This window comes from Zonotrichia albicollis, chromosome 5 (assembly GCF_047830755.1).
Source record: "Zonotrichia albicollis isolate bZonAlb1 chromosome 5, bZonAlb1.hap1, whole genome shotgun sequence".
In the NCBI taxonomy this organism is placed as follows: Eukaryota; Metazoa; Chordata; class Aves; order Passeriformes; family Passerellidae; genus Zonotrichia; species Zonotrichia albicollis.
The window spans coordinates 63,737,520-63,759,740 of record NC_133823.1 but is presented as its reverse complement, the minus strand read 5'-3'; the positions used below and the strand labels follow the sequence as shown (position 1 = coordinate 63,759,740).

General features: G+C 43.9%; 2 protein-coding genes across 3 annotated transcripts; both read left to right on the top strand.

Moving 5' to 3' along the window:
* The first annotated feature begins 568 nt into the window (after nucleotides 1–568).
* Nucleotides 569–5,831, top strand: JCHAIN (joining chain of multimeric IgA and IgM). Its single transcript, XM_026796508.2, has 4 exons — nucleotides 569–727; nucleotides 3,144–3,279; nucleotides 4,440–4,520; nucleotides 4,733–5,831. Exons 1-4 carry the CDS (start codon nucleotides 664–666, stop codon nucleotides 4,932–4,934), a joined length of 483 nt encoding a protein of 160 aa, XP_026652309.2. The 5' UTR covers nucleotides 569–663; the 3' UTR covers nucleotides 4,935–5,831.
* A 3,665-nt stretch (nucleotides 5,832–9,496) lies between these two features.
* SDAD1 (SDA1 domain containing 1) lies at nucleotides 9,497–22,099 on the top strand. Of its 2 annotated transcripts, XM_005492161.4 has the most exons (22): nucleotides 9,498–9,684; nucleotides 9,793–9,897; nucleotides 10,048–10,146; nucleotides 10,256–10,366; nucleotides 10,880–10,951; nucleotides 11,036–11,136; nucleotides 11,407–11,464; nucleotides 12,347–12,421; nucleotides 12,796–12,897; nucleotides 13,129–13,198; nucleotides 13,594–13,697; nucleotides 14,271–14,328; nucleotides 14,857–14,915; nucleotides 15,232–15,308; nucleotides 15,624–15,721; nucleotides 16,119–16,195; nucleotides 16,554–16,686; nucleotides 17,584–17,681; nucleotides 18,147–18,343; nucleotides 18,840–18,924; nucleotides 19,313–19,474; nucleotides 20,980–22,099. In XM_005492161.4, exons 1-22 carry the CDS (start codon nucleotides 9,595–9,597, stop codon nucleotides 21,028–21,030), a joined length of 2,082 nt encoding a protein of 693 aa, XP_005492218.1. In that variant the 5' UTR covers nucleotides 9,498–9,594; the 3' UTR covers nucleotides 21,031–22,099. The 2 variants fall into 2 exon arrangements, with proteins under 2 accessions (XP_074396500.1, XP_005492218.1); XM_074540399.1 differs by lacking the exon at nucleotides 12,347–12,421 and having other exon boundaries at nucleotides 9,497–9,684.
* Nucleotides 22,100–22,221: the final 122 nt, after the last annotated feature.

The window sequence follows — 22,221 nt, the reverse complement described above, 5'->3', positions numbered from 1 at the left end:
CAACAAATCCCAGGCCCTCTCCAGTACCAGCCTCCTTCAGGAAAAGTCTGCATGCTCATTACTCCAGGGTTTTCCTGGCACCTGACTCAGGACCACTTGTAAACCACAAATCCCATGGAGTCCCTTGTCCAATCACAAGAAGATGAACTCCTCAATGCAGTGGGCAGAGCTGCAGTGGCTCTACCTCTTTCAGCCCTGCCCTGTCACCTTTCCTGCTTTGACTGAAGGCTCTCTGGGGGCAGGTCCAGCCCTTAATTCAGGTTTGTACACAGCTGGTCTAAACACAACTGTGATTATGAAGCCTGAAGTGTTTTTTTAATAGGACTCAAGGGATTTTTAATCTGATGTCTCAAAATTAGGAACCAGAGCTGTGACTCTTGGACTTTCTTACCTTCCACTAGCCCTGATGGCAAGATGTCCTTGTACTCAGCAGCTCTGTTGCCTGCTGGTGAAAAACCGAAAAAAGCACAATAAAAGTGCAACCCCATGCACCCTTCCCCTCCGAAAGCCAGAGGTCTTGGTGCATTAACACACCTGCTTTCAGTTCCCAGCCACATTTTCCAGTGTTGGCCAGGCTGTTTATTTTAGGAAACCCATTTGCACACGCCCTTATAGGCAGAGTCAGGCTCTCCACTGCTATTCTGCAAAAGAAGAGAAGGCAAGATGAAGAGCACTTGGTCGCTGTGTGTTGGCTTGGCTGTCTCCTTGGGGATCATCTTTGTGGCAGGTAGGTGAACAATGAAAAAATGGAAAACTGGGATTAAGACATCAATGGCAGGTTTTGTGTCATTTACCCTGAATTATTCTAACAGTCAGGAGTCAAATCTCAAAGCCCACTCAAGCAGCTGTGCTTCAGTGGTGCTTGGACCGCTCAGGGTGTTTCTGCATCAGAGCAGTGGGATTTTAATTGCTGCCTGGAGGATAACTTGATGACTAGCTCCAAATTTAAGACTTGATAATTAGAAATTTTTCTCTCAGGTTCCTGAAGCAATAAACTGCAAATGTGCATGCTTGTTTTTCTGCAGTTCTAGGGAGCTTAGCTGCTAGATCTAAAGGCTTCCAAAATCTTCCTAGTAATCCTGCCATACAGTTACAGCCAACTTATTCTGATTAAACTGTAGCTTATCATGTGACTCCACTGAATTTCTCGAAACCCTTGATTTCAACTGAGCTCAGCCTGTCCTTCCAGAACACTGCTCAGTGTGGCTCTCAGGTCTCTGGAGAGTGTGAATCCATCATGCTGCACATGGTGGATCTGGCCTGCAGGATGGAGTCAATGTTCAGGGATAATAATCCCAACAGCACAGACAGCTGCATCCCTGCATTTCCTGCAGCTTTTGCAAGAGGGCATCTTGCCGCTTACCCTAGGCAGTTTTGTTGGGCTTCACAATGTATCAAAGGACAAAGCAATAGTGGATGCTGAGAAATTTTGTCCAAAACACAGTCACATAAGTATTGAGGAGGGAGGGAACAGCTCAGTGCAGTAACTCAGGCATCAGGAAATCCAAACTGAGGACATTTAGAACAGCATTACCAAATCTTGCATTTAAATACCTTCTCCCCAAGAGACTTCACTGGGTGACACATGGAGATACTGCAGGTAAAATCACTTTTTTTAGCATTGTAATCTTAAATAAAAAATTGATGGAGCACCAGTAACTTTAACAGTGAAGCCAAGAGCATAACACTAGGAATTAAATCAGGGCAGTATTTTTAGAGCAGTCAGCAAGACCTGCATATGCATAAGATTGTGCTAATCTAATTTTAGAATTAAAGCCTGCTCTGAGAGGTTTTGGGACAACCCAAAAGCCAATAGGATCTGACTTGAACATTGGCTTTGGATGAAGGGTTGGGAAAGAACTGCACACAATGTTAAGTGGAATGCAGCACAGACAGCAGAGGAAGAGCTGTGTGATGGACAAAAAGCCAGAGGCTTCCCTTGAGCCAAAAGAGAGGCCAAGACAAGAAGCCAAGGACTAGAGAGGCTTTTCTGGGAGGCTTCTGCATCAGAGCAAAGAGCTCATGTGGAATGATGAGTTGGCAGAGAAGAAGCTTGGAGAACAAGTTAGGAAAGTGATTTCCTTCCCAAGCTAGGAAGTCCATAGAAAATCATATCCAGCAGGTCTACTGCTGCCCAAGGCCACAGAGGCAGCACTTGTAACCAGCAGGCGAACTCTAGGGTCACTGAGGCATCATTTTACACAGTATTGGAACCTTTTTCACAGTTAGGGTGCCTGTAACAATCTCAGAAACCATGGAATGGAAGCAGATGAGACCAGGATATTACAGGGGAAGGAAGGACCAAGGCTTTTAAGTCCAAGTAACTCCAAAATCTTTTATAGACATGATTAACCCAGGTTTTTTCAGCCTATTTCTTCTTTCTCTCTCTGATTAAACCAAGAGACAAGCAGAGCAGGCAAGAACTGAGATCCATTTGAGCCCAAAACAAACTGTCCTCATATGACAAAAATCACTGGGTCTGGTACTTGTAAGCAGGCTGAAGGTGCTGTAGCAAGAATGATGCAACATCAGAAACATCCCAAAAGCCTCCGAATGACACCTGGCATGTTTCAGCTTGCTTTGACTGAGTTTCATATCAAGTAGCATGCTAGAAGAAGCAGTTTGGAGGGGTAAATCAGGACTGGAGTTTTCCCTGCAAACCACAAGCATCATCAGGGCCACCTGCTCTTCCCTGCCACGTCAGGGGACTGCCTTCTTTCTGGGTCCTCCTGGTTTTTGGCAGCTGTTCCCCCAGGAACCTGAAGGACAGGATACCACACAAGGAAAACTGACACATTGGCAAGGTCAGGGACATTTGTTTAGCGATCAGATCCAAACTGGGGTTTGGACTGCTCGAGCAGTTCTGGTGCATGACAGAGGAATCACATAACCAATTCCTAGTAAAAGAGCCCTTCAGTCACCAGTCCCCCCACCTGTACACACAGCAGGTCACTGAGCTGAGCAGGAAGACAGCTGAACACTTCTTTGCTAAGAGACTCACTTGTACCTGCTGCAACCTCAACTTAAACCAATCCAGGTGCTGTAATGGTGCATTGCTGGCATTTTCATCCCTTGGCTATCTTCTAGAGCAGCTTTCAAGGATTTTGCTATTGATTCTGGGATTGCCTATCCTGTGCTTGCAGGTTATCCAGTGGGTCCCAGCGATGAGGAGTACGTGCTGGTCAATAATAAGTGTCAGTGTGTAACAGTGACCTCAAAGTTTGTCCCCTCTCAAGAAAATCCTCAGGAAGAAGTCCTGGAGAGAAACATCCGCATCATGTAAGTGGCAGCCGGGTATTTCACAGAGATGGTGAGCAGGAGATGCAGTGTTATACCAGTTTTCTTTGCATTGTTTCTGATGTCCCAGCACTGGTGAAGTGAATAGCTTTTCACGTGGGCTGCTTTCTGTGGTATCCTGAGTATTTCACTTTGCTAGGTGCTTTTCTGCCTCACATGAACCTCTCTGGTGTTTGTCACTTCAGATACAAAAAACATCTCCATGTTTTACGCAGACCAGTAGTAACTACACAAAATAGGCTGGAGAAGTAGATAATGACCTGTCAGAAGTTGATCTAACCTGAAACCAGATTGGGCCCATGACACTGGATTTACCTTCTGACCTGACAGAAAGCCTGGGAAAATAGTTAATGCCTAAACTGTCTCCCATGAGATAGAGCTCAGTTCAAGAGCAGGACTTTGTCCTGTCCTCTCCTATAGTTCTTACAAGGCAACCCCAAGCAGGAAGAATGATGCATCTGACTCCATGGTATCAGAAGGCTAAATAATTACCTTATTATACTATAACTATTTTATACTGCATTACACCTAACAAGAACTATACTAAACTCAAGAACTCGTGACTGTCTGATGACCAGTAAACACAGCTTGGACCTGCTAGGCTAATTAACATAAACAATGTCCACCAGAATCCAATCAAGTAATCACCTTCAGGTAAATCATCTTCCAACACATTCCACATGTTCAAAAACACAGGAGGAGCAAATGAGACAAGAATTGTTTTGGTCATTCATCTCTCTGCCTCTCTCTGTTCAGAGGGCATGTGAATACCACACTCTCCACTCACACAAACCTAACAGAAATGTGTGTATCTCTGGGAAACAGCTACAGGAGTGCTGTAGAGCTCACAACAGGAGAACCACTAATTAAACATCCCTGTCCATCAGCCTCAAGCATCTGCTAGCACAGAGTTTAACAAAAATTAACCCTCTCAGCCCTGTCACTTGCAAGTAGCATTTATTATCAATTGCTGCAGTCCTGTCGGGGAGGGTTGTTGCCTTTGAGGGTGCAGAGGACCAAGATTTGGAGAAGGGTCAGAATGTAAATAACGTGAAGGAGATGAAAGTTTAGATTTGCTCAAAAGAGGGCAGACTGTTTAAAAAGCAGCTTTCATGCGAGTGACTCTCTCCCCACCTTTGCAGAGTCCCCCTGAAGGCTCGGGAGAACATCTCGGACCCCTTGTCCCCACTCAGGACCACTTTTGTCTACCGCCTGAGTGAACTGTAAGTAGTTTTAGTTCCTAACTTCACTTGCCAAGACTTAACCCTCAGCAGCTTTAAAAGATGTCAGAGGGCCAGATGTTCCCCTGGAACACCTACAAAGGGCGCAGCACTCTCCTGGCTCTACATGCAGATGAGCAAGAAAGATTGGGGGTTCAGCAGGGGCATCTTTTCACCTAACTCCTCACACTTGTTCCATTTTCCATCTCTTCCAGATGCAAAAATTGTGAACCCATAGAAATTGATCTGGGCGGGGCCATCCACCAGGCCCAGCAGGGCAACTCCTGTGAAGAACCTCAGACATGCTACACCTACGACAGGAATGAGTGCTACAGCTCCCCTGTGCCCCTGCTGCACCACGGGGAGGTGATGCAGGTGCCAGCAGCTCTGACCCCAGACTCCTGCTTCGCCCAGTAGCTCGGCCCTCTGCTGTGCCAGAGCCTCAGAGCACCCCTGTTCCTATCCCTAATGTATGTAGAGCACCGCAGCAACTGGATGGCAGCACCCCAAATGCTGGCCCCTGCAGTAACCCAACGTGTCTCTTCCCATTTCCAACCTCAGCCTCGTGCCATCTCCCAAGAGCAGCTCCTGGCTTTCAGTCTCCCTGGCATGCTGCAATGCCATGCTGTGTCTCACACCACACAGACCAGACCCCCAGCAGATATAAGGCATTCCCCTGAAGTCAAGGGAATTACCCTGATTTACAGCTCTGGGGAAGCTCTCCTTTTCAGGCTCCTGCATGCCTCCCCCAGACAGCAGCAGGAGTGTCTGTGCCCTTCCCTCCTTGAGCAATCTGAAGTGACCTTCACACAAGGCCTTTGATGACATTAGCAGCATTTATGCCCTTAGAAGAGAGTTGTAAAACCATAGTTGAGAGAAAAGATGAGGGACCCTTCTAGCACTTGGACATCTGCAAGCTTCCAGTTCTCCCAGATTCAGAGAAGATCAAAAGATACAGCTACCCTGAAGTGTTTTGCAAAGTTGCCAAGCCCTCAGCTGTGCCAGGAATACTCAGCTCTTCTGGGAGATGTTGGGCATTTTACTTTCCCCACTGCTTTACTGTTACTGCTGCCTTCTTTCACCCCTGCTCCTGGTTCAAGTGGTGAAAGGAAAAAAAATCAAGTAGGCTCAAATTTATTTACTTGTTCCTTCCTCATCTTGCATTTAAAACCTCAAAAAATTCTATAAATGCAACACAAATTGCTAGAGCAGGACCCTCATCCAGGGTTCAGAATTGGAGTGATGAAACAGCAAAACCTTATCCCCACAACTGTAGGTTTGTTAGTCTAACATTCAATAAACTTTTTTCTGCAATCAAGCTGTGTGTTGTATTCAATTCAATAAGAAGGCATAAAAGGAAGCCAAACCTATAATAATATTCTTTTCTCTTTCACAATTAATCAAACTCTCCCTAAATAACTGTTTATATTTACAGGCAAAGTCTCCCAAAATACCAGAATAGAAATATTTCCATGCACTTGCAGAACCTCTGACAGATTGAGGCTGAACTGGTTTATCATTTTACGATCAGATCTGCATCACTGAGCTGCTTTGATTCCCAATCAGTGCAGGATCTGAGTCTCAAAATCCAAACATCACCTAAATTAACTCTTGAAAGTGCAATCCACAGATCAGAAGTTTTCACCACTCCTGAATAGAGTACTTTTAAGACAGGTAATCTGGAAGATATTAATTCATGTGCAAGGTGTCTGTCCTAAAGAAATAAAATCATGTGGGGCCAAATTTTGAAGAGCAAAGATATAAAGAAGGATTGACACAAATTATTCTGATGTTATATCACAGTTATGAAAAACAAACTTGCAAAAACACCATTTCCTCCTCTCCTTCATGCAAAAATAAGCCAATCCAAAGAAACACCAGGAGCAAAGGGCTTCTTGGCAGCCTAAGTATTGCAGTGGGTATGTATAACCCACCAAAATATGTCTCAAAGACATTTTCATTTTCAAAACCATTCCCCAGTCTCAGAATGCTGTGATGTTACAAGCTATTAGATCACAGCTATGAAGGAACATCTCAGAGGGAGAAATTAAACCTCTTTTCCATGCCACCTCTTTACTCCTCCTAAGACATGAAAAGACATTAAAAGGTTTTAATTCAAAACTAATAGTTTGAGGGTACTCAAGCAACGCTTAGGAAACCAGTCTGTCATTTCAAACAAACCTCTGCTATTCAGTTACTGCTATACACGTGCTGGGTTCGACCTTTGAATAATGATGTGCAACAATTCCTCCTCTCAGAGAAAGAAACATTTGTGCTGCAGGCAAAGAGATGCCACAGCAAGCAAAGGTGAGGCTGAAAAGCCTCTGGTTCCACACAAATACCTCACATCAGGACCATCACACACTCAGCTGGACTGTTCTTCTCCCCCTGGAGCTGCAAGTGACTGTGCATTTCTCAAGCCATTACAGGAACATCCATCCCCCTGTTCCCTTGAACAGAACAACACAGCTCCTATGTCTCAAATCTGCAAATAATTTATGAGCCATGACCCAGAAATAAAGATTTCTGTTGGACTTAGAGATTTGATTTTTTAAATTTTGAGCTTTTTTTTAAGGAAAAGAGCATTGACCCTGTTCTCAATTACAGAATTACAAATATTAACTCCAGGAAGACAAATTCCCTACAGCCATTAAGGGCCAGGAACTGACATGGAGCTTAAATGAAATGCTGGCAATCAAATACATTAAACATGTTCAAGTAAAGCCTCCCAAACATTATAAAATCTCCAGCTCTACAGTTCTTAATGGGATAAAAAGCTGGGGCTGATTACAGCAAAAGCAAAAGAGAGCCAAGAGCTGCCCATCTCCAAACTCCCAGGCTAGCATCACATGCAATTCTACCCCATCCATGAACTGTGCAGGCCCAACTACTGCTTAACTGATCGACAAAAAATAGAAATACAGAGCAGAGAAACACTTTAGTGCCCTAAGAGCAACTTCAGTAACATCTTGCCCTTTTTTTCACTTTCTAAGAGAGCCTAATTTACCTTAAGAACAAAACCCATTATTTTAAGTTTGAGTGTGTTGGTTCTCTGTTTTGCTTCTTTTAGAGCATGCTTAACCCATGTATCAACTGGGCAACAAAAGGAAAACCTTCTAATACACTGTCACAGAAAAAGTCCCTACAAAAGGCAACAACTCCATAATGGAAAACAATTAGTAATGAAAATCAGCCCAGTGTGCCAGAGATAACAGGCTTCGGGTGTAAATGCTCACACCAGGGCCCCCATTTTTTCACTTAGGAGCAATGAAGGTCGTGGTGAGTTAACTTTTGGTATTTTTGTTTAATAGGAATTGTTTGTTTGCTATTGGGTTTTTTTAAGATGCTGGTTAGAAGCCAAATTAATTATAAAGTCTAGTTTTATAAAATGATTTTATATAAGAATTGGATGTTAATATTTACAGGTATTTGAGTTTTGTGGCTTCCTAAGTAAAAAACTTTGACTAAAAGCCCATAAAATTGGGATTTTTTTTCATTAAAAGCACTACAGAGAATAATCTCTTATATGCTGTTTGTTTAATAATGCATCTTTTAATATTAAAAGAGTAAAAATTGTTTGGGAAGATGATTTTTATTTGTGCTCTATTTGTATGCAATGAGACTCAATTAGTTTGTTTGTCTAACCTTGTTAAATGCCTTAGTAGAAATCCAAGCAATAGCCTTGCTCCTGTAGGGATAATGAGTATTTATTGTTTTGCTTTGGAGTGTGGATAAGGCTATTTTGCTCCCTGCCTTTCTTAAGTAGTGTGGCTGTTCCTCACTTTAACTGCAAATGTGTTGCAGTCAGTCAGTGACATAACTGTGCTGGAGCAGTGGAGTGTGAAGCTGAGCACTCTTTCTGCTCTTTAGGTGGAGTTAAGCCTATGTAGTGGTGTTTAGGTTTTGCAAAACTTTGAGCTGTGGGTGCTGAAATAGGGATGGCCCATGGAGGTTATAGGCTTAAGTGGGTTCCTTGGCTGGGTCATTTAAGGGCTGTGCTGGAGGGCTCAATAAAGCTGCCTCAAAGTAGAGGTTAAAGCAAATGAACCAAACGAATAGCTGGCAATGTAAATGTATTAAATGTTAATTTAACTCTTTTGGTGATGGAGGGCTTGCTGTTGTTCTATGCATGTGGTAACAGGTTTTTCTCTTACATTTGCAGTCATTTTGCTCTCCAGGTGATGCTAAACTTTTTTTTTTTTTTTTTTTTTTGGTGGGCTGTGTAGGTATGTGTAAGGGGATGTGCTTTACTTGCTTTAAAAGGTACAGGAAAGCCCAAACTCACCTGAGCTCCTCCATAGTAGCAGACATGTGCTTAGGTGGCTGCAGCTGGCTCTGAGATTCTGGCATACAAGGTGAAAAGCTTGCCAGTGAGAGAAGTGCGGGAGACTTAAATGGGCAGTTGTGTCCATGGTTTTATACTGTACCCCATTTATACCTTAATGCTACTCTGGTAGATGTTGTCTGGCTGAACCTAAGAGCATTTATTGAACCAAATTTATTTACTACTGTTTGCTAAGTAAACTGTATCGAGGAATGACAGTTATTCTACAGTGTAAGTAAGTAGGTGTCTAAAGAAAGTATAAGCTATGCAAATGAAGAGGTCTGCTTTCTATTCTATTGATCAAAAGCTAAACTTAAAAAAGACTAACGGATTAACCCTTTCTCCTCAATGAGAATTACTTTCTAATGCTGCTTCTTTAGTGACCATTTGAGACGTACTGAGAAGCGTTTTCCCTCCAAGTAGCTGAGAGGGGAGGAGAGCCAGCGCTGCGCTGGAGCAGTAAGACCGGGGTGCTGCTGCTAACTGCCCGGGGAGGCTGCAGTAGGGGCAGCTGCGGTCCGGGCCCCGCTCCGTGGTTAACCCCTCAGGGCTGCCCACGCTCCGGTCGGAAGGAAGCGGGGCCGCCCAGGAGCCGCTTCTCCCCTCTGACCGCTCTGCCGCCAGGGGACGCTTTGACGGAGCGCGCCTCCCGCACAGGTTTGTCCCTCGGCGGCGGCCGTCGAGGGCGGGATAAGATGGCGGCAGCCAGCTGAGCCCTCGTGTGCTACGCTCCCTGTACCGGTGCCCGCAGCCATGTCGGGCCGTCAGGGCAACAAGCTGCCCAGCAACCTGCCCCAGCTGCAGAACCTCATCAAGCGCGACCCCACTTCCTACACCGAGGAGGTGCGGACAAGGGAGTGGCTGGGGCGGCCTGCGGGACGGGGCACGGGGTACGGGGTAGTACGGGGTATGGGCGGGTGTTGCTCAGCTGCCTCTGTTCTATGTGTGCAGTTCCTGCAGCAGTACCACCACTACCAGTCCCATGTGGAGATCTTCACCTTCCAGCCGGACAAGCCCAGTAAGGAGCTGGCCGAGCTGCTGATGTTCCTGGCGCAGGTGAGCCCCGGGCCCTAGCCCCGCAGTAGGCGCTGTGGCAGCCTGTGCTTGGTGAAATACAATTAAATGTACAGCTTGCGTGGCCCTTGCCAGCCCTGTGAGGGAAGCGCAGGTGTGCTGTAGAGCTTTCTCTTGCCCTGTCCCTTGCAGGTTGCCCACTGCTACCCTGAGCACATGGCCAGCTTCCCGCAGCAGCTGAAGGAGCTACTCTCCTACCACCACACGGTCCTGGACCCCGACCTGCGCATGGTGAGACCGCCTTGGGCTCGCCCTGCTCTTGGTGTGAGCTGAGAGCTTGGGGTTTGTTTGTCAATGAAGAGAAGCTGGAGAGGGATGTGAAATTTGGTTTCTCTTGCAGACTTTCTGTAAGGCTCTGATATTGTTGAGAAACAAGAATCTAATAAATCCCACGAGTCTGCTGGAGCTCTTCTTTCAACTGCTGCGGTGCCACGATAAACTGCTACGGAAGGTAAGGTGTGCTGACAAAAACCTGCATCTCCAGTGGGTTTTGACCAACTTGTCGGGTAATGGCAGAATAGGCAGTTCTTCTCTGCATGGTTGGGAAAGTCAAGTTTAAAATAGCTCAGCTGTTAGAGCAGTCAGTGCTGGAGGCAGGGCTCCAGCTCTGTGTTGGACTAATAACAGTTTTCCTGCTGTAAACACCTTGCTGTCGTAGGTTCATCCTGTTTGGGATTGAGCAGTTTGGTTGTGTCTGCAGTTGAAAAACCTGGCTGTCAGAACAGGCTTGAATGAGGCAGGGGCAGGATTTGAAGCAGTATTTGATGCTGTTCATTGTCCTGCCTTGCTGTACTGTGAATTCAGTATGTTTTTGAAATCCACAAGTCTCCACAGGATGCCTTCCTGTGTGTTTTCCTGCTGTAAGCCAGTGATGTTCTCAGAGGTGATCAGCTGGGTTATGTCAGTGCTTGGGCACAGGGTGTGTGTTCCTGTGTGCTACTCCCTGTCATCTCTCCACTTGCAGACCTTGTACACTCACATTGTGACAGACATCAAGAATGTCAACGCCAAACACAAGAACAATAAAGTGAACACAGTAGGTGCCTTTCTTGTGTACTTTGAACTGAGCTGCTGCTGTTGTAGAAGACCTCTAAAGACATGTTTTCAACTTGTTCTGTAGGCACTGCAGAACTTCATGTACACCATGTTGAGAGACAGCAATCCCACTGCTGCCAAGATATCTCTGGATGTGATGATAGAGCTTTACAGAAGGAATATTTGGTGGGTCTGGCAGGCTTGTGTACATTTGCCACTTACTGTGGGGCACACGGGTGTCCTTTGTGGCACATAGCACAACACAATGCAAGTCACAGTGACTTAAATAGATTTCCTACTTGTACCCCAGTGGAGTTGTAACTTGTACCAAAGAATTTAACTGAGAAGAAATAATGTCTTGTGTGAAATGAGTTACTTAAATATTTGCTGAGAACTAATTTTCTGAGAAGATAAAATTGCCAGACTTGAAATAAGATATGGCTTGTTTTTTTCCAGGAATGATGCCAAAACAGTCAATGTAATCACAACTGCCTGCTTTTCCAAAGTGACCAAGGTGAGGACAGAAATCACTCATACACTGGATGTTACCTTGGCTACCTTCTTCATGTGAATGTAACTTAATATGCTGTTATAGCAAACAAACTTCACTGATTTGTCTGTTGCTTGTTTAGTTCTCAAAATAACCCTCATAGGAGGAGGTGGAGCTTAGCAGCTTATCTTGTAACAAGTGTAGCCTGGTGGAGGGAGTGTGGATGTTCTTTTCACTGCTCTTCAGAACAGACTATCAGGATATCACCTCCTTAATATTAGCACTGTGAGCCTATGGTTAACTGAGGAGAGTAGCTGACCTGACTGAATATTGGGCCTTCTGCCTTGGCTCTGGAGGCTTTAAAAACTTGTCCTATGGCTGGAGACAAGTTTTTAAAGTTTTTAAACCACTTTTGGACCTGTGAAGGTCCAAAAGTGGTTCCATTCAATAACAGTCAGCCAACCAAGACTAAAAACCTAACCAGCAAAATTACCTGAATTAATGCAGGATGAGAGCTCTGAGCATCACCTTGGCTCTTGCCTGTGTAGGGCCTCCTGACAGTGTTGACATGAAGCAACTGCATTGAAATAATTTTGCAGGATGATAAGACAATTGGCAGCTTTGAATTTTGCCTTGTGGCAACTCAGGTGCTCTTTGGTTCTGATTGCCTCTGAGCAATGATGGGCAGCTCAGGTTGTCTGGGTTTGTAAGACGCTTGTGGCTCTCAGGCTGTAACTTGGTTTATTTTCTGATCCACAGTTTATTTTCTGATCTTTATTTTCAGATCTATGCCTATTAAAAAAAACTGGTTAAGTCTTTGCATGGTTTAAGGTGTGGATGTCGGGTGGTTATAAATTCTGATCATGTGGGTCAGCTTGTGCCACATGATCTCATTTGACTTTTCAGGTGTTAGTTGCTAGTTTGAAGTTCTTCCTTGGGAAAGATGAGGATGAGAAACAGGGCAGCGAGTCGGAGTCTGAGGTGGGTGTTTTGACCAAATATTTCCCTTCTCTGATTTTCAGACCTGTTATTGGTTCTGTTATCTTGGTGACTCTGGCTTTGCCAATCTGTCTGCCTTGCTGCTACTCACTGACCTGTCTAGCTGTCACCAGATGTTTCTGTGATTGACAAACAATTTCAGTGTCTGACATCTGGCCCCAGGATGTCTGTCTGTCTCTCTGTTAAAAGAGAAACACTAAGCTCTTTTTGTTTTTTAGGTGCTGGTACCTATGTGTTCTGAAGCTTAGTAAGGGGGATAGTTTTCAGAGTATGTGGTACTGAAAAATATTTGTAGTTTGTTACTGTGCTTGCCATTTGGAGCCTGGGTCACCTGAGTGTTGTGTTCCTTCCCCAAGGATGATGGTCCCACGGCCAGGGATCTGATGATGCGCTATGCCACCAACAAGAAAACCACCAAGCGCAAGAAGAAACTGGAGAAAGCCATGAAGGTCCTCAAGGTGAGGAGAGGGCTGTCTGACTTCCCATCACCTTGGATTAATCCTTCTAGTATGGAAGTCCTGTTGTTGCCCTGCTTGTTTAGCTGCAGATGGCAGATAGTGCTTGTGGTTGAAAATAGGGATAGTTTTTAAAATCTTCTTCAAGAGGCAACAGTCTTTTGACAGCAACCTTGAAACTTTAGGACTTTACTCACGAAAAGAGAAATGTATTTTACTCTTGTTTCCATGCAGAAGCAGAAAAAGAAGAGCAAGCCAGAGGTGTTCAACTTCTCTGCCATTCACTTGATTCATGATCCCCAAGGTGAGTGTGCAGTGAATTCTCTTAGTGCAATTTGGTTAATCTAACAGCACTTGATTTGGTTGTCATCTATTCCAGTGAATCTCTGGCGATCTCATGTTCTCAGATCAACCCAAAATGCATCTAAACATTCAGTTTTCAATGCTGACCCAGTGCTTATGGTGTTGGAGAACATCTGCTGGCTCTCTCTGCTGAACCTGTGCACAGCAGGCCTTTTAGGCATATGAGAAGGGAAATAACCTATTGGAATAAGTGCTTTGGTCACTTTGAATTTCTGTGAAAGGGCACTGGGCCTTGAAAATAAGAACGAATCAAACTGCCTTTTGTGACTGTAATTCCATTTGAGTTCTGAGTTGTGCTCATTCAGTTTTCTGCAAAACTATTTTTGCCATTTCCAGACTTTGCTGAGAAACTGCTGAAGCAGCTGGAGAACTGCAAGGAGCGATTTGAAGTGAAGATGATGCTCATGGACCTAATATCCAGGCTTGTTGGAATACATGAGGTATGTAGCTTTAATTTTTCTCTATGTCCAAAAGTGTGTAGGGAAGGTCAAGGAATTGCCAGGAGGCATAATGTAATGGTAGTGGTACAGACCTTGTGGGACTAAGTAAGCACTCATAGAAAAAGCTATTGGTCTGGAATAGAGGAGCTGAACCTAAAAAATAGAGGAGAACTTGGTGCTTCAAGACCTTCCGGGGAAGCTGCTCATGCTGACCACGGAGTTTTTAGGTGGTGCTGAACAAGAAGGAAACTGCACTTGGAGGATTCTATGTGGACTACCCAGTAATAAAGTATTAGCGCTGAATTAAGTGAAGAGTAATCCAGTGCAAGTTGGGCATTTAAGGATTTAAGTGATAAGGGCTAGGTGCAAAGGGACTGCAGCTGTATTTACCTTGGTGCAGTTCATTTCCTCGTCCCACAAATATGAAACTCAACATAGGAGACAACATTTTGCTCTAAAATCTGAGGCATTTGGGGAGCACACTAGAATGAGATGGTTTTACCATGTATCAGCTTATGAAGGTGATCTCAAGTTCTAAGACAAGAAGATAATATGTTGTAATTTGCCTTGCAGCTGTTTCTTTTTAATTTCTACCCCTTTGTTCAGAGGTTCCTCCAGCCCCATCAGAGGGGTAAGTAGCTACTCCAGGTACTGCTGATCCCTCATGTCTCATGTACAGGCAGTTGATAGAAGTGGCAGTGGAAGTGGACAGGTAGCAGTGGTTTGGTGGGAAGCAGGAGTAGTCCAGTGTGGACAAAGGAAGTACAAGTCCCTGACTGCGAGAAGTGCCAAGTGATTTGGGCTTCTGTGTAGGCTGTGTGCACTCAGGGCTCCTTACCTGAGGATTTGAGCAAAGGAATAAAAGCAATCTGAGTCCCTAATCCTGACCAGCTAAGCTAAGCATGGTTGCCTTATGCTGCTTCCTGTTACTGGGGTTTGACTGCAGTGCTGGAGCATTTCCTTTTACTTCAGCTGGCTGTTGTGGAGGCCACAGGAGTTCCTAATGCTTGGTGGGAGAGGAGAAACAACTGTCCCAAAGAAGTCCAGGCTGAATGGTTTTGGGCCTGACTGAGCAGCTTGTTGAGTTTTAAAGGATGTATTTATTGGCTGGAGCAAGCTGCAGCAATGTTTTGGTATCTTCTTCCTCCTTTTCTTCCAGAAGTGACAAAGATTCTTCTGTTTGCTGCACAGGCTTCACATCAGCTGGTACCACCTGAGGTAAGTGTTCTCCCTGTGATGGATATTAAATGGGCAGCAGGACAGCATGGAAATGCAACTGAGCGTGTCTGTGGGGAGGGGGAAGGGGAATTGCTCAGACTGGTTGGAAAAGCTTACGGTAATTACAGCAATTTTTGCAAGTTCTAAGGCATTGTTTCATAAAGGGGGGGGGGAAGTTGAATTTCTGCAAGAAAATTTTAGAAAATACTTGTGGGCTGTACTGACATATCCTAATGTCTTTCTATGAAAAAGGATGTGTCTGTTAATAACACCGAAGCGTGTTTTGATTAAATATATGGGTTTTTTTAATTTTCAGATTATCCAGTCAGTGTTGATGACCATTGCCAACAACTTTGTCACAGACAAGAATTCTGGAGAGGTCATGACTGTAGGGTGGGTACAGAATTGTATGAGTCATGTCAAACTCCAGATGTGATAAAATACATGGTTTTTTTAACCAGTTGCTGCTTATTCCTTGTTACTGTGCTATGTTACTTGTGCTATGCTTTCAAGAAGCTGCTTGAGTTAAAAGTATGTTAGCTTCAATGTTCTGTTTTTTTTGCTGGGAGTATTTGATGGTTTTCTCCTCTTACACTGTGTGTTGTATAAATGCTGTATAAGGTTCTTCAAGTTTCAGGTAATTAATTCTCTAAGTGGTGCTTTCTCCTAACTGGTGTTGAGAAAATAACTGATTTTCCTTATTTTTAGGATCAACGCAATAAAAGAAATCACTGCAAGGTGTCCCTTAGCCATGACTGAAGATCTGCTCCAAGACCTTGTTCAGTACAAGACGCATAAAAATAAAAGTAAATATTACATGGATACCACTTTAAACTCTTTCTTTTTTTCTGTGTTATGTGATCTTCAGTTACAGCCTTCATGGAAGTGCTGTCCTAATTGGTTTTTATGGGCTCAGACCACTTTGAGTGGTTGGGGTCCGTCTCTCTATTTGGAGTGTGTAGCCATGGGAGACAAAACAGTCCAAGGGTAGAGGAACTAATTGACAAAAATAAAGCAAGGGATTGTTAAGAAGAGTTAGCCCTGAGGAAGTGCTGTGTTCTATACCAGAGAAATTAGAGGGAACCATAAGCTCAGAGAAGACCTGAGTCAGTTGTAAAATCTCCACACAGCTGGAGATCTGTGTGGGCTTTTGGTTTGCTCAGAGTTCTGTTTTTTTTCCTGACTGTCTCATTTCTTGGGCAGATGTGATGATGTCCGCAAGAACTCTGATACACCTGTTCCGCTCTCTGAATCCAGAGATGCTGCAGAAGAAGTTCAGGGTAAGTGTTTCATGTGTTCTGCACTCACTAAAAACTGATGTGCTCAAAAATGATGAGAATTGGTCTCAGTATCCTTTTGAGAAGGTGGAGTCAAGTCTGTGTTGTTCCTCTGCCTGCTGCCTTTGGACATGGTGTGCTATCCACATTTTGTTAGTTCACATTCATCTAACTCATGGTTAGGTCATGCTCCTGAAGTTGAGCTGTTTTCCAAGACGCATTGACCTTCAGTTATTAAACTCTGCCACATTGAGTAAGGGAAGGTCTTTGGAGCCATGCCCTCCTATTCTTCTAGGTATTTTCATGGATGGATGGATATTACAGTAGCAGCCTGCTCAATGTGTGTTTTGTTAATGTACAGGGTAAGCCTACGGAAGCCTCAGTGGAAGCCAGGATTCATGAATATGGAGAACTGGATGCCAAAGACTACATTCCAGGAGCAGAAGTACTAGAGGTGGAGGATCAAAAGGAAAAGGGAGGAACCCAAGAGGAAGGTTGGCCTTTTTTCTTTAAAAATTCTGGTTTGGGCATCACTGTCACTAAGATTTTATGTGGACATGGAACCTGGTTGTTTGTGCATTTCATTTCCTGCTGTGCTTTGTCTTGCACATGTCTGTCCTTGGGTAAGTGCAGTTTGCCAGTGGGGTTTGGTACTATGTTGCTTTTTATGATACACACCAAGATGGGAAGCAGAGGGACAGACAGTACAGCTGTGAACTTTGTGTTCAGCTTCTCCTAAATAAAACCTTCTGAATATTGTAGAACACCAAAAGAGTAGTTCGGTATTATATTTGGCTTATTGAGTTCAGTTCCTGTGTAAATGCTTTACACACCCTGGAACCCGTGCCTGAGTTGGAAAAGAGATGGAAGAGTCTTTAAAAGCAAGGCAGAGTTTGGTGAATGAAGTCTGAGTGCCTTGAAGATGCTGCAGGGGCTGGAGGAATGTAGGCTGTGTAGTGATCACTGTAACACCGGGCTTGGCTGCTGCAGCTGCGAACTTCAGCACTACAGCCGGCATGGCAGTGAAGAGCCATGCTTTGACTGTCTGAACTAAGCCAGCTATAAACCACAGTACTTCTCTTGTTGGGTTGGTTTAGGTGGCTAGGAGTGGGGAACAGTGTTGCTTATGAGGTAATCAGCCTGTTAATTCCTGTGGTGCTTCAGGCTGTCCCAAATGCACCTTGCTTTCAGGATCTTGCCCTGGAGATGACAACTGAGCTTTGCAGAGCATAGTATGATTTTTGTCCCAGGACAAAATGAACTTGGGAGATAAGTGAAATAAATGAAAGGCAATGAGAACAGGCTGATAACTGATGGCAGCATCGATTATTGCCAGTCGGGGTAGTGAAGGTGAATTTGTGTTAACAGTTCTTTACTTGTTCTGTGAGCAGATGGCTGGGAAAGTGCTAGCCTGAGTGAGGAGGAGGACAATGACGATGGAGAATGGATTGATGTGCATCACTCCTCGGATGAGGAGCAGCAACAATTAGTGAGTTCCAAGTCTCTTCTATGCCAAGTACATATGAGTCTTGTTGATCACAGAGCAGATCCTCTTGCTCTTCACCCTCATGGAGCTGCTCTTAAATACCTACCCAGGCCTTCAGAGCAAGCTGTCCTGAAGCAGTGAGGCTGAAGTGCTGTTCAGCAGTGCTGCTGAAGTACACATGCTGTTAAGGGTGGGAGGGGAGAAGGAGGAATTATATCCCAGGGCTCAATGCCTTCAGAGCTGTGATAATCAGCTGAGAGCTTGTACTCCCAAAATCTGATGTGCATGCACTCCATTCAGACACTAGATGTTGGATATGAGACAAGGAAAAATCCTGACATCTGTTTGTAGCATTTCCCAACAATATTGCCATTGCATGCTCTGTATTTGGGAGGCAAGGCTCATGGATTGTGGCACAGGAGTGGGATGCAAAGCTCTGATTGTTCTGTACCATTTTCTTTTCCAAAGGCAGAAAAAGTGAAAAGCATGCCCATAGAGGAACGAAAAGCCAAAGCTGCTGCAGTCAGTACAAGCAGGCTGCTAACTCAGGAAGACTTCAAGAAAATACGTCTTGCCCAGCTTTCCAGAGAACTTAATTCTGCACCTGGCAAAGCTGCAAAGCGGAAATATATTGAAATAGATGATGAAGAGGAGGAGGAGGGCAGGTAGGATATGGGCTGTTGAGTGCTTTTTCTTACTTATCCTCTCCTGATGCAGCTGTTCATTGCAGTAGGGCACAGAGCTCTGCTGCTCATCAGTGTTCCCTAGTAACAGCCAGAGCCTAGAGTGGATCCTGGGCTTGGGGGTTGGTTTATACCTGGGAAAAATATCATGAGGAGCTTGTGCAAGGTCTGAGACTGTTTGACTTTTTCAGGCCTAGAGGTGTGAGAGGGGGTGTTTTGTGGCAGTAGCTGCCTGGTTATAGCTCCAGTGTTTCTTACACCTGGTGAAAAAAAGTAGGACTTGAAATATAAGTGGGTGACTTTTGTAATGGATATCCCAAGCATGAGGAGCATCCTGAAGGGAACATGAAGTGTTTGTGTCTAAATTGATGGTGAGACAGTGGCCTAGGATGGGTGAGAGACAAAGGGTGAAGTGGGCATCTTGTTTTCCTTGCCAGCTGAAACTTTGTGTGGTGACATTTATTGGATTTGTGTGTAGGGGGGAGTTGCTTTCACTCAGAGATATTGAACATCTGCATAAGAAGCCCAAGTCAGACAAGGAGACCAGATTGGCAACTGCAAAGGTGAGGTACTGGTGTGTCCTGTATCCTGTCCTTCTGGGTCTGGGTTTGTCTTCTGCAGGAGGAAGTGCTGAGGCTGCATTTCAAAGGTAGGTGCCAAGCTGCCATGTGGGTTTTGAGAGGTGATTTGTTTGGTTCTTTGCTGTTGCATCTTGGCTGTGACAAATACGGTTTCCTGGTGGTCACATGTGACCATGAAAATGCAAACAGATGCAATTTTCACTGTGACTTAAGAAATACAGCCAGTATGGGAGAAGCCATGTATGAACATAGTCACGTGGAACCCAGATTTGTTGCTATTGCCATAGAACCTGTTACCATCAGGCAGGTGATGTTGATAGTAGGTGAAGGAAAATGACCCCTTGTTACTCTATTGCGCTCTCTATTCTAGGCTGGAAAAACAGACAGAAAAGAATTTGTGAAAAAGAAAACCAAAATTAACCCATTTGCCAGCTCTTCCAATAAAGAAAAGCAGAAGAACAAGAACTTCATGATGATGAGGTACAGCCATAGTGTCCGGACCAAGAACAAGCGTTCCTTTAGGGAGAAACAGGTAATGTTTCATGGTGGAGATGGATGGGGCAGTGTGAGCAGTGATTTGTGGTACAGGTGTGGTGCTCCCTGCTTTCTTGCCTGAGGTGCTGTTCCTGTAACTCTGAGAAAGCCTGTGGCTTGGCTTGCCCCACTCCTGCCCCAGAGGAAGAGCTGCTTTGCAGATTGTTGTTCACTCTCCATAGTCTGACCTATCACAGACTCATCTGTTCTAGCATAGAGGTCATCTAATAGCTTGTCATAAATGTTCCTGAGGAATAGAAGCAAATGCTGTTCAGTTAAGCAGTAGTTTGACACTAATGCTGTTCTCAGTGGTGAAGCCCCTGCCAGTCTAGGGTTTTACAAGGTGTTGCTTATTCAACTCATCCAAATGCGTTCAAGAAACTTTACAATAATCCAGTGGTCCAGTTGTTTTTTCTTCCCAGATGGTGTTTTGTGCAAGTGTTTACATGCAGCTTGAACTTAGAGTTGTTTCCAGGAGCATACACTTTATCCAACTGATATTTGTCTGCAATTTTTTGCCTTAGGAAGGGCAAGGCAGGAACTATTCGTAGACTCAGTAGAGAATATCTGAAGCTTTTCTGTTGATCAGGAGCATGTAGTCTAATACTAGTACATGTCCTCTGTACATGTTTATTTGGCATCATTCTGCCTCACTTCAGTTAAGGCTGACAACATTGAAACCAGCTCTCAAAACACACACAATAGGCTGCAAATGAACAATCCAGGCACTTTAAAAACCTGCTGTTTACAGTTATACTTGGCTCAGTTATTCTAAAAAAACATCTTGAAGCATTTTGTCCTCACTGAAGTTTTAAATTCAAATGTAATGCCTAAACAGCATTTATTCATACTTTTTTCCCCCATGAAAGTTAGGCTGCAGCACCAGTCTGTTAACCATGAGTGTTTTGAGTGGGTAGGAGGATCTTCGTTGTATGGCACTGCATTCTGCTGTGCTTTTTGGTGCTAAGATAAAATGGCCTGCTTGCTACAGTCCAGAGCTAGCTTCTCTACTAGGAGCATCACAGTACTACTGTGTTTTAAGTACTACATCACATTACTATACGTTTGAAGCTATTACTTAAAACAAGTTGTATGTACAGTAAGATCTCTTTAGAGTGATAATGACACTTGTAAAAATTTCTCCTTCCCCCTTGAAAAGTAATTTTGTAATATTTCACGAAACACCAATTTTACTTACCTCTCAGCTGAACTGTAACTTTCTAGGTATCTTTTGCTCAAAGTGAGATAGAGTAGTTTGTTCTCATCTTCATTGTGTAGGATCTGGTCATGCCTAGCTCTTTAATTGTACTGTGGAGTTTAGGTACATAACCCCAGTGTTTCTGCCACTCTAACTGTTAGCATTTGCATTGCTCCCTGTCTGAGCTAATGAGCTCCTAGTGTTTTTATCAGAGGTTAAAGAAATTGAAAAGAGTTCTAATGTGGTAGTGTTGCTTTCTCAGTTATGCTCCTTACCTGAATATTCCCCTCTTGTTTTGTGGTTAGCTGGCTCTTAGAGATGCACTTCTGAAAAAGAGAAAACAGCTGCTAAAATAAATGCTGGAGAGAGCTTCATCACCCTTGGAGAAGTTGCCCTGGAGATGCTGATTTGCACCTACCATCATGCTGGGGGAAAGGAGGACTGTGGTGCCTTATGGATTTAGCTCTGATCTGTTTGGAAATGCAAATGGAACTCCTGCTAGCTGGTGGATGCTGCATCAATAGGACACAGGCCTTAATCCTTGGAGGATTTTAATTTTGTTTTAAAGTGTTCTAGGGAAGAAGGCAATTATATTTTTATTTCATGTAATTTACTTACAGTGGGTTTTGTATGTGTAAGTATTAAAATACACAACAGTAAGGTAAAAATTCTACCTGAGGCAATTATTGACTAAGACACAGAAAGCAAAAATATTCTGGTCAGTCTATAAAGCATGTGGGTGTAGTGTCTGTGCCTGTCTTAGGGGACTGTCTGTACAGATGGAGTGAGCTGTTGTCTGAGTAGCTGGCTTTGACCAATTTAATAATACCAAGTTCAGCTGTGATGCAGCTAAAATTACTTCAAGCATTGTGGGGAAGAACAGTTCATTATAGCTTACTAAGAAAAGAAAAATACAACTAGTGTATTGGGAGATAAGGATTTTTTGTTGCTATTTAAATACAAAAAAAAAAATCACATACCAGAGAAAAAAAGGAATGTTTTTCTATTGTGGTGTGCCTTCTGCTGGGACTTGCCAGTGACTCTTGGCAAGTACATGCAAAAATCACATTGGTGTCTGAATTCTTTGTCTAAGGTTGAACTTGTGCTTTAGCCTTGACCTCTGTTGGGACCATTAATGGATTCTTTGTACCTTCCCCAGCCACCTGTTCTAATGGAGTTGATCAAGTATTTATAACTTGATGGAGTTATTTATACTGTCCTTTTTCCAAGTCTGTTAGAGATTGATTTCTTTGTGATGCAGAAACAGGTGCCACAGGCACAGTACAATGGCAATGCATTTGGTGGGGTGCTTTTTTCCTGTCTTTTTAGGAAGCCAGATTCATGTTCTTATCCCATGTAGGAATTCACTTAACTTAGGTATTGGTTTAATATGTATTTGTAATAACTTTAATTCTTTTGTATGGATTTTGTTTGTTTTGTCACACTGCTTCCTAGAGCAGAAAACCTTAGAGAAGCTTAAGGGGAAGAAGGACAGAGTAGGGTGGGGTTTTTTGGTGTTTTTTTTTTTTTTTTTACAGCTCTGTTTT